We start from the raw sequence: 14,330 nt of genomic DNA, 5'->3' as shown, positions 1-14,330 counted from the left end.
TTGCATATTGCATTTTGATCCAATGGGGCCTGTTAGGGAAGGATGGCTCCCTTTTACCTTGGTGTCCTCATGACACAGAGCACATTGCATTCAACATAACAGGGGATCAATAACACTTGTTAAATTGCAGCAAGACACAAACAAGATGTATTTCTCTCCATCTATTACCTCCAAACTGGTCTTTGGAGAGTCTTTTGTTGGAAGACACTATGTTTACATAAAATTTAAAGGAGAATCTAAAAGCATGCTTTGGCAAAAAATGTTCAGGGAAGAGTGGAAAACCCTAAATGTAGCAACAAAATTATATATAGCTATATCTACTTGTAGTTATAGCAAGATATACGTTATATTCAATTATGACATGATGATCAGATTATCTTGTGTAATAAGGGAAGTAGAGAAAATCATATATAACTACCAGAAATGTTGGTGACAACATAAATTATTCATATATGTATATATGTATATATGTGTGTATGTATGTATATGCCCCAGATAATCTACTCATATATTTTCTGTATGCTTATATTTATGATGGTAAGACAAACCATAAACAGAAAGAAAAGGGTCATTAGAGTCCACTACTGCTAGAGAAGAATTAAGATGCAAAGCTAAATGCCACTGAATACACCTTGATTTTATAGGCTTGACTTTGTGACCAGGAAAATGTTTTACATAATTACCAAGAAAAATCAAATCAGCAAACCGTCATTTTTAAACATTGAAATATAAGTGAGGAACATGAACTTAATTGTATGAATGGAGTTTTGGCCCAAAGAAGTATATAGCTATTTAAATGATCTCAACACACAACAATTGAACTACATCTCCAGTGGGAGGAACACTGTGGATCAAGATATCTTTCAATCAATTTCCAACACCCGCAGCAGTGAACACTGATTTAGTGTTATATACCAACATTAATCTCAGTTGGTGGCACCAAGAGTTTGGTGTCACAACTGTGAGGTGAATAGATGAGTCCTCACCTCTTTGAGAAGTATATATTCCTGTATGTTTACAAGAACTATTAGTATTGGGAAAAGGAATATGAAGAATTCATATTAAAGAGATTAAGTGAGAATCCTGAACTGAACTTAGGACTCATTCCAAAATCAATTTTAAATACATTTCTTCATTCAAAATAATACCTTATTTTCTAGCCTCACGGTGCACTGACCAACTAGCGATGTCTAGATACAATGACCAATTCTGCATCAGTGAGGTTCCCTAGCAACCGCAGTGTTGGACCGAAATAATATTTATCCATACAAGATAGCAGTTTTCTGGGGGAAATGTCTGACTCCACATCTGGGACAAAGGAACAAGATGAATCTTCCAGTAACCCAGGAGTCTATTGTACCTTAGTGGAAATATGCATCAAGAGATATGGCACTGAGCTTGATGAAAAACTCATTGGCCAGAAGAGAATAATAACTACTAGAAATATTTAACACAAAGCAGACCAGAGCATCTTTTGTAGTCGCTGTTTGGTGCATCTGCTGATGAGTTGTGAGGGGTTTCCTGGCCAACCTCACTGGCCATCATGAATGCCCAGGCACAGGAGCAGGCCCTGCTGGACCAGCTCATGGGCCCAGATTGGGACAGAGATGAAACCAGACAGAAGGGCAAATTTACAGATGACCGTGTCTTCAAGAGTCATTTTCTGGACTCTGCCCCCATGACATCCTTACTGGGATGCCCATGATTTAGGAGAATGTACCAAAGTCCACAACCTTCCCCTTTGAACAGATTCTGAAATTGCAAGTAAAGAAAGAGACCTGTTTTTTAAATTAGATGCTATGGATCACTTAGAGTCCTTCACTAGAGTGTGTGATTGGAGAGCTAAACTTGCCAAGAAATGGCTGGCAGAAACACAGGAGGAGACCAGTTCAGAAGTTTCTGCCAAGGCAGAAAAAGTACATGAGTTAAATGAAGAAATAGGAAAACTTCTTACTAAAGCCGAGCATCTCAGAGCTGAAGGAAACATGGATGAATCCCAGAAGATTCTTACGGAAGTGGAGAAAGTTTGTGCAAAGGAAAAAGAAGCACAGAAAGAATATAGAAATTCCATCCAACAGCAAAAAACTCCGTGTCTTTGAGGTTCGTCCAGCTTATCTTGGTCTCCACGGCAATGGCCATCATCTTGCAGGCCACTTCGGGGTCAAGTTCCACTTGGGGTTCATTCAGATCTGAGAGGAGCTTGATCAGTTGAGGAAAACTGTGACTGAAAAGCAGGCAAAGAGAAGTCAGGATAGATTGAGGAGAATTGAGGAGAGAGCAAGAGGAGCACCTAAGCCTGAGGTCTGGATCAAGAGCCCCAAATCGTAGGTCACACTCCTGGAATCTACAACAGAGGCCGTCTAGGCCTACCTCCGGAACAGGCGCTCCTGTAGCCACAGCTGAGGTCACTGCTGGGCTTTTAGGGTCGGGAATGCAGAAGTAATTACTCTGACTCCTCAGAGCTGCAGCCAGGAATGAGGCATTACTACTTGTGTTCCCAAGAACTGCTGGGGTCCTCATCCTACTACATCTGGCAGAGACAAGCTTGGGGTTGTGGAGATGCAGATTTTGGGTGCCTATCACCCAGATTGGTGCCCTGAGGAATATAGTGGCACCCGGTGCTTGGAATGGGGTAGGTATTTTGAGCTTTCACATAGCCCTGTGCTGCACTTGGCTGGGCTTTATATACTTTAACTCGGTAAAGAGCAGCTGAGATTTCTGTCTTGAACAGGTCCCGCTTAATTACCTCTCTTGTACTTTGTTTCTTTGGTTGATTTTGAGGCAGTCACCCACGTTGTAACTTAGGTTGTCTTGAGCTCAGGCTCTTCCAGCTTCAGCGTCCTGAGTGCTAAAATGAAAAGTGTATACCACCATGCTTGACTATCATGCTTTTCCATTCTGCCTTTTCCACTGTGTTTGGATCATTTCACATGCACAACTTTGTCTTACTCCCATTTGCTTTGTGTCTGTTACACTGAAAACTTTCCTTAAAAAAAAAAGAAAGAAATATTTAACTATTTTCAAAATATTATTAAAGAACAATTTTGAGTCCAGCCATGGTAGATTAGCTGGGAGCAGACTAGCTTCCTGCTCCAATTAGCTAGAAAATGAAATAAACATTTGGATAAAATTAAATTCCAGGACATAGACAGTAGGTAATGATGGCTCAGCTATTGAAGCCTGATGGCAGTTATAACGGCCCATACTTTTATATCTAATACTTGGAAGCCTGAAGCAGGAGGATTACCATAAGTTTGAGGCAAGCTTAAAGTACATGGTGAGTCCCATGCCTCAAGAAAATAAAGAGCTGAGTGGTGGTACTAAATCGTAGATACTGGTTCCTTCGGGATCTGGGGAAAGCCTGGCACTCTTGCTAAGTTAAACCAAAGAGCAGACCTCGTTTATTATACCTTTTTATGCCATATTTGGTTTATATCCCTGAGTTCTCTGCTCTTTTTTTGAAGGAAATAGAGGAGGAATTGATCTGGGGAGAGGAGAGGTGTCAGAGAGGGACTGAAAGGAGAGGAGGGAGGAGAAACTGTGCTCGGGATGTAATGTAGGAGAAAAATTAATTAGTAAATTAAATAATTAAAAAAGAACATGGTCTGAGTATTTCAAATGTATGCAAATTATGGGCCAGAGACCCAAGGAAGAAAGGGCTATGACTAGATAGAGATCCAGCAATCTTCACACACATTTCCTTGAGCCTGTGGCAGAACGCTACACTATCAATGCATTACAAACAAATGCAAAACACATAAATAATTAGATTATATAAAGAAACACCAGGGTAATCCCCAGCTCCTACACAGTGAAAGAAACAGGAAGGCTCTGATCTGTCTGAATGGGAGAATCCTTGTTGAACATGGGCATTCTGAAACGACGGGAGTTCAGGGAAAGTCCCCGAGATGTTTGGAAGCCTAACTTCAAAACAAACCCCAACAAGACCAAGTAATGATCCACTAACTTAAATGCCTGGCAGAACAAAGTCCAACATGATTGGAAGGAAAACCTTTTGATGGAGGATTGTGATGGTTCCATAGGTATGCAATTGTGACAATTTGCCAAACTACACGATAATATGCCACTTATTGTATGGTTTTTTTATAGCTATAAAACTAAAATCAATTTTTTGAGAAGATATTTCTTAAAACAAGATGAGCAAATACCCAAGAGACACTGAAAATATTCTCAACACTTCTAGTGATAAAGAGAAGGGATATTAAAACCCAAAGAAGACTCCATCATGTAATCAGCAACATCTCAAATCCAAAAGATTTGACCACACTGTGTATGTCCAGGCACAGGAATGCACTGGACTCGTGCTGATGTGGCTGGCGGGAATCTAACATGGTACAATCAGTTTTGAAAACTCCTGGGGTCTTTAAAAGTAAACATACACTTACCACCCAGTCAGCCTACACCAAAGTATTTACACCAAGAAACATGAAAAAATATATGCACACGAAGATCTTTGAGTTAATGACTTGTGAATTGATATTTCTGGAAGCTTCATTTATAAACGTCTCAGGGCTACAGACAGCCCAACTATCTGTCAGCTGATGATGAGGTATATAAATTATCTTGTCTACACACAATGGCACTACATAACAACAATATAGCACTATAGTTATGGATATATACACTAATGGGTAAGAACACAACAAGCAGATACTCTGGCCCATCATTTCCTCGACTCATGCCTTTGCCTTCTAACAACAACATGCCAACAACAAGGACAGCAACAAAAGCCTGCAGTTAGTTGGAAGGGTCCTGCCAAGATGTCTATTGGTAGGCCGATTGAAGTCCTGCAGGAAGCTCAAGGCTACATAGTAACATGTGAGACCAACACTGGTGAAGTATATCCAGGAAAGCTCATTGAGGCAGAGGACAACATGAACTTCCAGATGTCCAACATCACAGTCACATACAGAGATGGCCCAGTGGCACAACCAGAACAGGTATACATATGTGACACCAAGATCCGGTTTCTGATTTTGCCTAACATGCTGAAAAATGCACCCATGTTAGAGAACCTGAAAAATAAAAACCAGGGCTCAAGAGCTGGCCAAGGAAAAGCTGCCATTCTGAAGGCCCAAGTGGCTGCAAAAGGAAGAGGATGTGAAATGGGGCATGGAAACCTCCAGAAGCAAAGACAATATTCTCCATCAAAGAGAACTTTCCTTCCTTTCTTCTCTTAGGTTTCTTAGAGGGTTTTATTTGGGGTGGGGGGTGTTACATGTGCATATGTCCTAGGTTTTGATATTTCTCTTTGTATCAGAGAAACTGTTAAGCTAAATAAAATTTGGTTGTGTTGTGGAAAAGAAAGAATATGACAAGTATTATGCAAAAAGACAAGAGGCACAAAAGATCGTGCATTGTATGATCCTCTTTATTAAGTACCAGTCATACTAAAACATCCTGAGTTACATCACCCCCATCTCTTTCCTTCATGGACTTTCGGTTTAACCTCCTAATTGTTGCTTTACCTCTATCCTGACCCTACTTTATCTTATTAGCAAAGAAGGAAGGGTGATACTATTAAACTTCAAGTCAGAGAAATCACCCCCTCCACTTAAAACTACAAAGCTCCCTCCTTTTCACTCTAAGTAAAAGCCCAAATCAATAAGATGACCAGATACAGAATGACCTGGCCCCTTGTTCTCTCTAAATCTAAACTTACTTGCAGCTCTCTTTGCTGCCTTTGTTCTAGCCACACTAGAATGACACATTCGTGAATGTTCTTCTCTGTGACTGTACTGTTTCCCTATGGCTGCCTGTATGAAGTACTTCCAATCAGATGGTTGGAAAACATGCAGAGTTCTTGTCTTATAGATCATAGTCTCACTGTCTGAAGTCAAGCTGCAGGGACGGATAATCTTTCTTTCTCTGGAGGGTCTAGAGGAGGAGCCTTCCTTGCCTCCCCCTAGCTTCTAGTGGATGTCAAGCAATCCTTGCTCTTTCCTTGTTCCCTACTGTGTTCATTTCCTCCCAACCTCTGCTGGTTGCTGTTTTGCTTGTATGTCTCTCTGCATCTTTCTCATGGTAGCATCAGGACTCCTGTGGGTCTGCCTTCCGAATAACACATGCTGTTCAGTTACCCAGGGATTACCTAGACTTTGATAAAATCACATGTGTTTGGAAGAGCTCACAGGCCAGGGGGGGAAGTGGATACAAGGGACCCACACTTGTCATTGTGACCAGTCTCTGAGCTGGCACATGTGTGACTTGTTTTCTCCATGCAGAAAAGGAGACTTAATCAGAACGTCCCAGGCACTGAGACTTAGCTGTGGACATTTGGAAGGCAGGTGGCACTTCTGGCTGGCATAAAGGCAGAAGAATACCCCAAGTCCTCTGAAGGAAAGTCTTTAAAAATTCTTATACTAGCAATTGTCTGAATCTATATCATCTGTTTCATTGTTTCGTGTTCTAATTAATGTTCTGGCATTTCTTGTATCTTTTATTAATGATTACTTATATATGTCACCAATAAATGGCTACACAGTGAGAGGTGTTCCATGTTGAGTCATCTTGGGCATCAAGTAATAGAAACACTTGTCACTGGCTCTGAATATATGCCAGGTACCAGAGTAAGCAGGGAACATATGGTGACTTGCATTATTCTCCCTAAAAGTGACCGCCATCCATATCTTATTCATATTTTATGACATTGATCACAAAGAGATAAGTAACTCCTAGGTTGGGAAATTGTAGTTGTGGTATTGATATTTGGACCCATATAGTCTGACTCCAAAAATATGAGCTATTAACCACTCCCCTACTTTTCTTCTCAAAGGAATTTATGGTTTAGCTAGAGCAGGGAGGATATTTTTATTTTCTTCAGTGTAAGTAAAAAAAGAAGGTTATTTTTAGTGGAACACACACACACACACACACACACACACACACACACACACCATTGTAGTTGGCAGATGTACCTGAGAAATCTAAAGGTTTCCAAGTCAGAATATATATAATTGACACCCATGGTTTGCTGGTACCTGTCTGACAAGGTAGTTAATAGAAGCTTATTAGAAGTATGCCAATTTTTTAAATTAAATTTACATTTCTGGTACACAATCTTCTGGTGAAGGTGGACTCAGAGAATCTTATCTGGGTCTCTATGTGTTTGCATTCCATTGTTTGGATATTTAGCATTGGTTTGTTGCTGAAACTAACTTCTCTGAAATGTTTCATTCAGACATCTGATAGTTGGCTGGCTGGGAGAAAAAGAGATGACAGCACCTAGGAAGGCTAGCTCAGTTTCCTTCACATGACAGCTGGCCTAGACATGTTAGAATGATGGCAAGCTTCAAGAGAAGGCATGACCCTGTTTATAAGTTGTTTTAGGAAGTCTCTTTGACCATGTCTGCACCGTAACACAATGTGTCTGCTGCAAAACTCTATATTTCACTGAACACAGAATATGCTTCTTATCCAAATTCTAAAGCCTTGAAAAATATCATCTAATAATGGCATCTGGACTAAAGTCTGGAATTTACCGATCTACACGGGTCCCAGATTTGTATGAGACTCTTGACTGTGGTTCTCTGAACTTGGGCATTCTTCTCAGGAGACCTTGAACTTAAAAAGAGATATCTGAGATATGCAACACTTGATAATTCATGGCAAGGCAGAGAAGGACATAGTCCATGATTTTCAGCAGTCTGTTATTCTGTTTTGTTAAGATGCCCCCACCATAAGAAATAGCTCTACTTCTAATATCTGGGTACTGTTTTTTTGCCAGACTTGTGCTTCTGTGAAGTCGGAGATGCCAAAGTCAATGCAATTCAAACAAAAGCAGGGACATCCAGTTAAAAATAGGTGGCTGTCTTATTAATAATACAAGTTCCTCCACACTTCATAGGCTTCTTGTGTATTTAGTTATGGAGGCACTCAATTTCATAAGCACCTGTTTCTACCATGAGACAGCCACACACACACACACACTCTATGTGTTTCATCTGCTTGTACATCTATGTACCACACGCATGTCTGATGCCCATGGAGACCAGAAGAGGGGGCTGGATATCCTGAGACTGGAGTTATAGAGGGTTGGGAGCTGTTGTACAGATCCTGGGACTTGAACCTGGATTCTCTGGAAGGACAGTCTTAACTCTCTACGGCTCTTAACCACTGAGCCATCTCTCCAGTCCCTACTCTAGCATTTTTATGAGCTTTATCCTCTAGGTAAGAATGTCTGATAGTCAGTTCAGTAAGTCAGATATCTTATAAAATACCTGAGGGCCACATGCTTGATGTAATGGAATTTGGGGGCTGTTACTCTGAGAGATTTTTTTTCTGCTGCAAGATGGAATTAAGAAATAAATGTTTGGGGCTTGAGAGGTAGCCCAGTGGCTAACAGCACTTCCTGTTCTTGCAGAAGACTTGGATTTCACTCCCAGCACCCGTGTGGTAGGTCACAACTATCTGTAACTCTGGATTCAAGGCACTCAACCCCTTCTTTTAACCCCCATGGAACCAAGGATATATATGGTATACGTCCTGGAAAAATCATTCATATACGTAAAATAAATCTAAAACCAAACAAACACCTTTTACAAAAGAAATAGATTTATGTTACCACTTGCCGATCCCACTTCTCTTTTCCTTCTGAATGTTGCTTGTGACGTCAAGAAAATTTTCTGCCTCTTCATATTTAATCACAGGTATCTTTGAAAACTGTTATGATTCAATCTGAAATGTCCTCACAGATTCATTTGTCAAGGTTTTGGTCCTCAGATGAAAATGCTATTTTGAGAGGTCAGAGAACTTTAGGCTGAGAAAACCATGCCATTTAGAGATGGATCCTTGAAGTCCTCAAATGGTGTATGTCATTGCAGGCTCTTCCTCCTCTTCTCCTCTTCTTTCCTGCTCTTCTCCCCTTCCTATTTCCCCACTTCCTCTATCCATCCTTTTGTCTCTGTCTCTGTCTCTGTCTCTGTCTCTGTCTCTGTCTGTCGGTCTACCTGCCCAATTTTCTCTTTCTCTTTCTCTCTCTCTCTCTTCTTGCTCTCTTCTTTCCAACCACCATGAGATAGAGAACCTCCTTGGCGACACTCAAACCATGAAGCAAATTAAACAGATTGTTCCTTTTCATATTGTTTGCCTCAGATATTTGGCAATAGCAAAGCAAAATTCATCTATAAGGCAAATGGTTCATTCAACATGGCACTTGGAAATGATTTTCCAATGTCAAAAAGTTTAGCGACATCAGTATCACTTGGTTTACCACAGATGGCAGTGATACAGATTGGTCCACCTGGATCTCCCAGCCTCCCACTTCTCACGTCTTCCTTGCTGTTTTCTTTTTTTTTTTTTTTTTTTTTTTTTATTAACTTGAGTATTTCTTATATACATTTCGAGTGTTATTCCCTTTCGGTTTCGGGCAAACATCCTTCCCTCCCCACTTCCTTATGGGTGTTCCCCTCCCTACCCCCCCCCCATTGCCGCCCTCCCCCCGACCGTCTAGTTCCCTGGGGGTTCAGTCTTATCCTTTCTGTTTTCTTACTACTGTTTGCTTCTCCTTCGGTTCAGTGCATCTGTAGTCATCATTGCCCACAGATCTCCTGGACCCTGCCCTAGGTTTCATTTCCTGGTCCCAGTGTTGGTGCATTTCTTTTGGATTGTTGTTGGAGCCGCAGTCCATTTTGTGTTTTCAATTTATGAACCCATTAGATTATACTGAATGAAAATTAATCTACTTCAAACTATATTAGTTTAAGCCAATGGCCGTTTAGCTTTCTTCTAACTCTGTGATTAGCTCATTCTTTCTTGGGTCAGCTTGACTGATATCTGGGGCCCTTGCCCATGGATTTGTTAGAGGTGAACAGATTGACAAGGGTTAGGTAGAATCAGACCTTAGAAACCTGAGGGCAGGTAAATTGCCAGTCTGCCAGTTGGGGCAACTCAAGCCAGTGAGAACTGTCTTGTTAGTTAGTACTGCAGGCCAGGTTTCATTATATAATAAACAGAAGTTTTAGGAATATGCAATGTAAACTTTACACCACAAACTTTTTGGCAACCCCCATCCCCCAGATCAATTTGGTATGTGTTTTTGCTCAGTTTGTTCGTTGTTGTGTGACAAAGTTTAGAAGAAATGAGGTGGGGGCTACCCAAAACTGAAGGCAGGGAGGTTAACTGGGTGGCTGACTTTGGCACCTGCTACAGATGTTAAAATGGAGGGGGAAAAATATAGAAGGGGTTCTTTGAAATCCTCTCTGAAGGTCAGTATCGCTGTCAGAAATTTATCTTAGCACCTGGGTTGAGGCAGACAGCTCCGAGGAAATGAACGCTTTGAAGCTGTGTTCCGGTGGCTAAACAGATGGCACGGTTTAATCTTCAGAGACATTATACAAAGCAATGGAACTGTATGATTTAACCTGAGATGTATTGTGAACTTATGGACACAAACTATTTAAGTCAACGTTCCATACGGGGTCCCCTGAGGAACGCCTAGTGTAACAGAGATATACTCTCGTGTGCCATTACACACAGCTAATTTTCATGTTTGCAGTATGCCTGCAAGTTAGCGGCTTGCTGAGAGAAGCTTATCTTTCCACATTAAAAGACTGTGATTGACGTGGACAGTGGAAGAAGCGAGAACACTTTCCAGTGAAGGTAATAGTGCACCCTCTTACTGTCAAGATCTAAGTTGGGGAATGCGTCCCTTCATTGATAGCACAGCAGAAGTGGACAGTACGCCTAACAGTATCAATGTAATGGACATTAAACATACTTGGAAGTCAGTGTACTACACCAGAATACTACAAGAGTTATAAATATTGATTTTCTAGGTAAATACATTCTCTGTTCTAAGTAAATATACAACTTGAGAACTAACTCTTACACCAAGGAATATGCTAAGTCATGAAAGTTTGTCCTTAAAATGTTCCTCTCCTTAGGAATGGGATAGTAAATAGTCCATCCTTAAACAACAGATGTATAATTATTTCTCTTCTAAATAGTTTCATGCTCAATTGTCCCTCTCTCAGGCAGAGGCACATTCAATCAGTCCTCTTCCAAACAATGCAGGGTGCTGAATTGTTCCTCTCCCAACAAGTGAACGTGTCATTGTTCTTCTTACCAGCAATGAGCCATTCAATTATTCAGGTGAACATTGTGGAAACATTTACATTCTGAGCATATTAGAGCAAAGCTGGGTCCAGGCCACTGGTTTACTAATTAGGAGACAGAAAATGATTATTATCACTGATTATTAGGGACCAGGGAATGGAACCTAGGGCAGGGCCCAGGAGATCTGTTGGCAATGATGACTACAGATGCACTGAACTGAAGAAGAAGCAAACAGTAGTAAGAAAACAGCAAGGAAGACATGAGAAGTGGGAGGCTGGGAGATCCAGGTGGACCAAATCTGTATCACTGCCATCTGTGGTAAACTGAGTGATACTGATGTCGCTAAACTTTTTGACATTGGAAAATCATTTCCAAGTGCCATATTGAATGGATTATTTGCCTTATAGATGAATTTTGCTTTGCTATTGCCAAATATCTGAAGCAAACAATGTGAAAAGGAACAATTGTTTAATTTGGTTCATGGTTTGAGAGTGTCGCCAGTGAGGTTCTTTATCTCATGGTGGTTGGAAAGAAGAGAGTGAGAGAGTGAGAAAAAGAGGGGCCGAGGGAAGAAGGGAGTATGGTAAAAAGAGAAGGGGAGAGGAAGGGAGGAAGAGAAAAGAAGGACGAGCCAGGAATGACAAACAGCCTTCAAATACTTCAGGGATCCATCTCTAAGTGGGACAGTGTCCTTAGCTAGAGCCCATGGCCTAACATTTCCTGACCTCTTAAAAGAGTATTGTCATCTGAGAAACAAATGCCTGATAGATAAATCTGTGAGGACATTACATATTGAATCCACAACATAATTTTATTTACATTGAAGGTTTTTGAATAAGTGGTTTTCTTGCCCCTCTTTCTCTATCTAGTGATCTACTGGATCTCTGTATCTTCTACCAGTCACAAAGGGCTTTCGTTTGGGATGGCCTCAGCTGCTAGCTCTGTTTTGGAGAGTGATATGACCTTTGGGAGGTAATGTATAACAAGGACAAGTAGTTACTGGGTGGAGTGCTTTGATGTTGATGACCTATCACTGCTTCCCATTCCACTTAGAAGTGAAGAAGTGTTCCATCCACATGTGTCTACCACCGTGGAGCCATCCACTGCCATGCCTTTACCACCACAATAGACATATACACTGGAATCATGAGCTAAAGGAAATCCTCCCCTCCTTAAGCTTCTTCTTGTCAGGAATATGGTGTCAGTAATTACACAAACTAAATCACAGTTGTCTCTTCATTTAACATATGAGATTATGGATGTCACACAGACAGGACTCTGCTATGGTGAAATGATTATTATTTAATAGACATTAATTATGGCTGAGTTGAGAGCAAATACCATCTCACTCCCAGAAAGCTTTTCTTCTACCTCGATAAGGAAATATAGCAAGAAAGGATCAGCCGTGGAGTGCCCAACTACCTAGAAACTCAGAGGGAAGTGAGCTACACCCTGCGAGAGTCAGAAAAGAAAATTGAAGACGGTCCATCAATTTACACCTGAAAAATGTTAAGGACTTTGACAAAGGCAGAATAGAAATGACAAGCATAGGCCGAGGTCACAGCACAAACATCCTATGGAAGCTCCTTCATCAGAGAAAGCTGCTAGCCTGAAGTATTTTTACGCCTAGGACACCTGGAACAGACTCACTGTGGTGGACCTGCAGTGACACTCTCTGGAGCTTTGTTTCCCCTCTGTGTCCCAGCAGTTACACAGAGTGCAGAAAGGCAGAAGAGGGAGTGAGTGGCAGCAGGAAGCTCAGAGTGTGGTCTCAAGCTCTTCCAACTAAATCCTGATGATGCCAGTGGTGAGGGCCTGGAGGAGACCAAGAACACCCAGCAGTGTAGAGTTATGACATACCCGAAGGACCCTATCTCCATGCAATTTGAGTTCCTAATCCTTCTGTGCCTCTTAAACTTCCAAATGCAAGTTTGAAAACAAATGTCCCAAGTGATGTTCTTACTGGAGAGACCCCATAGCCATCTTGGGGGAATGTTTCTAGAGAGAGAATTTACACACAGAGGTGGTCTTTTATAATTAATCAGCATTGAGAAGTGTTTTTTTTTTTCTGGAAGGAGAAAGCTACATCGAATCAATGCAGAAGTGTAACCAAGATATTGAACCTATAAAGTCCATTAAACATTTAAAATTATCAGTAGTAATGCTTGCAAAAACAGTATGCCACTCTTTTGAAAATAGGAAAAATCTAAAATATATCAAGGTAAACAATCATCATTTATGTTTTCCTCCCCCAGTCAACATTTTATTATACTCAGTGGATTTCCTCCTCTACCATGCTTGAGCATACGGCAACCAAAAAACTGTCTTAAGCAAAATATATATTTTACTGATATTCTCATTTTACTGATTTACTGATATTATATATTTACTGATATTGGATATTCTGCATTTTACATGTTAATATTTTTTGGCTCAGGCCAAGAATTGGATGCATCAGAATCTCAACTCAGTGCCGACTTTTGAGCTGCTGTTGAGTTCATTTTGGAAGACTGAAGAAGCTGAGATTGCAGTCAGCAGAGGGCCTCCTAAAAGCACTCAGAGTGAAGAGGCGAAGGCAGGAGCACACACAAGCTTCTCTGATCTTTCTGTATTGGGACGATCCATTGGAAGGCACTATTGAAGGGCGGGGGCTCACACTGCAGTTCATCTTCTCTGGAAATGGCCTCGTAGGCATGGCCAGAGGCGTGTTTTTTAGGGAGTTCTACATCCCATTAGGTTGCCAGTTAAGATCAACCATCACAATAAGCAATATTTTTAATTTTTAATGCTAAATATATACAGCATAACATAAATTTACCATGTTAGTATACATGTGACATAAAGTACATTTGTGTTGCTATAAAATACTCATCTACCATCACAAATGTTTCTCATTTTTTCATTCTGACATTGTACCCCCACCCCAACATTTCCTCCCTTGATAGCCCCTGTCAACAGTCATTCTCCTCTCTATCTCTATGAATTTGCTTATTTGCCAGATAGATGGAATTGCACAGCTCTTGCCCCTCCAACTTGCTCATTTCAGGGTTTATCTATGTTGTAATATGTGTCAAATTTCCCTCCTTTTCAAGGCCAAATACTATTCTGTTCTATGTATATGCCACACTTTGGGCTGTTGGGAATAATTCTGAGTGTGGGTGTGTAAGTGTCCATTCACCTTCCTGCTTTAAGTAGAAAGGCTGAGTCATGTGGTGATGTATCCTTGTGGTTTTAGGAGTGGTCATATTGTTATG

At 40.9% G+C, this 14,330-nt stretch overlaps 1 protein-coding gene and 1 pseudogene across 1 annotated transcript; both read left to right on the top strand.

The window, feature by feature from the left end:
* The first annotated feature begins 1,543 nt into the window (after positions 1–1,543).
* On the top strand, positions 1,544–2,443 carry LOC116886589 (annotated as a pseudogene).
* Positions 2,444–4,781: 2,338 nt separating this feature from the next.
* On the top strand, positions 4,782–5,201 carry LOC116886588 (small nuclear ribonucleoprotein Sm D3-like). The gene has a single exon (XM_032888113.1). The coding sequence runs from the start codon at positions 4,782–4,784 to the stop codon at positions 5,199–5,201; it is 420 nt and encodes a 139-aa protein (XP_032744004.1).
* Positions 5,202–14,330: the final 9,129 nt, after the last annotated feature.

Source organism: Rattus rattus, chromosome 17 (genome assembly GCF_011064425.1).
Source record: "Rattus rattus isolate New Zealand chromosome 17, Rrattus_CSIRO_v1, whole genome shotgun sequence".
NCBI classification, from domain to species: domain Eukaryota; kingdom Metazoa; phylum Chordata; class Mammalia; order Rodentia; family Muridae; genus Rattus; species Rattus rattus.
This window is presented reverse-complemented; position numbering and strand designations above follow the sequence as displayed.

Bases quoted from the DNA above. Each gene is read 5' to 3' on its own strand.
- LOC116886588 (XM_032888113.1), top strand. From the start codon at position 4,782: ATGTCTATTGGTAGGCCGATTGAAGTCCTGCAGGAAGCTCAAGGCTAC.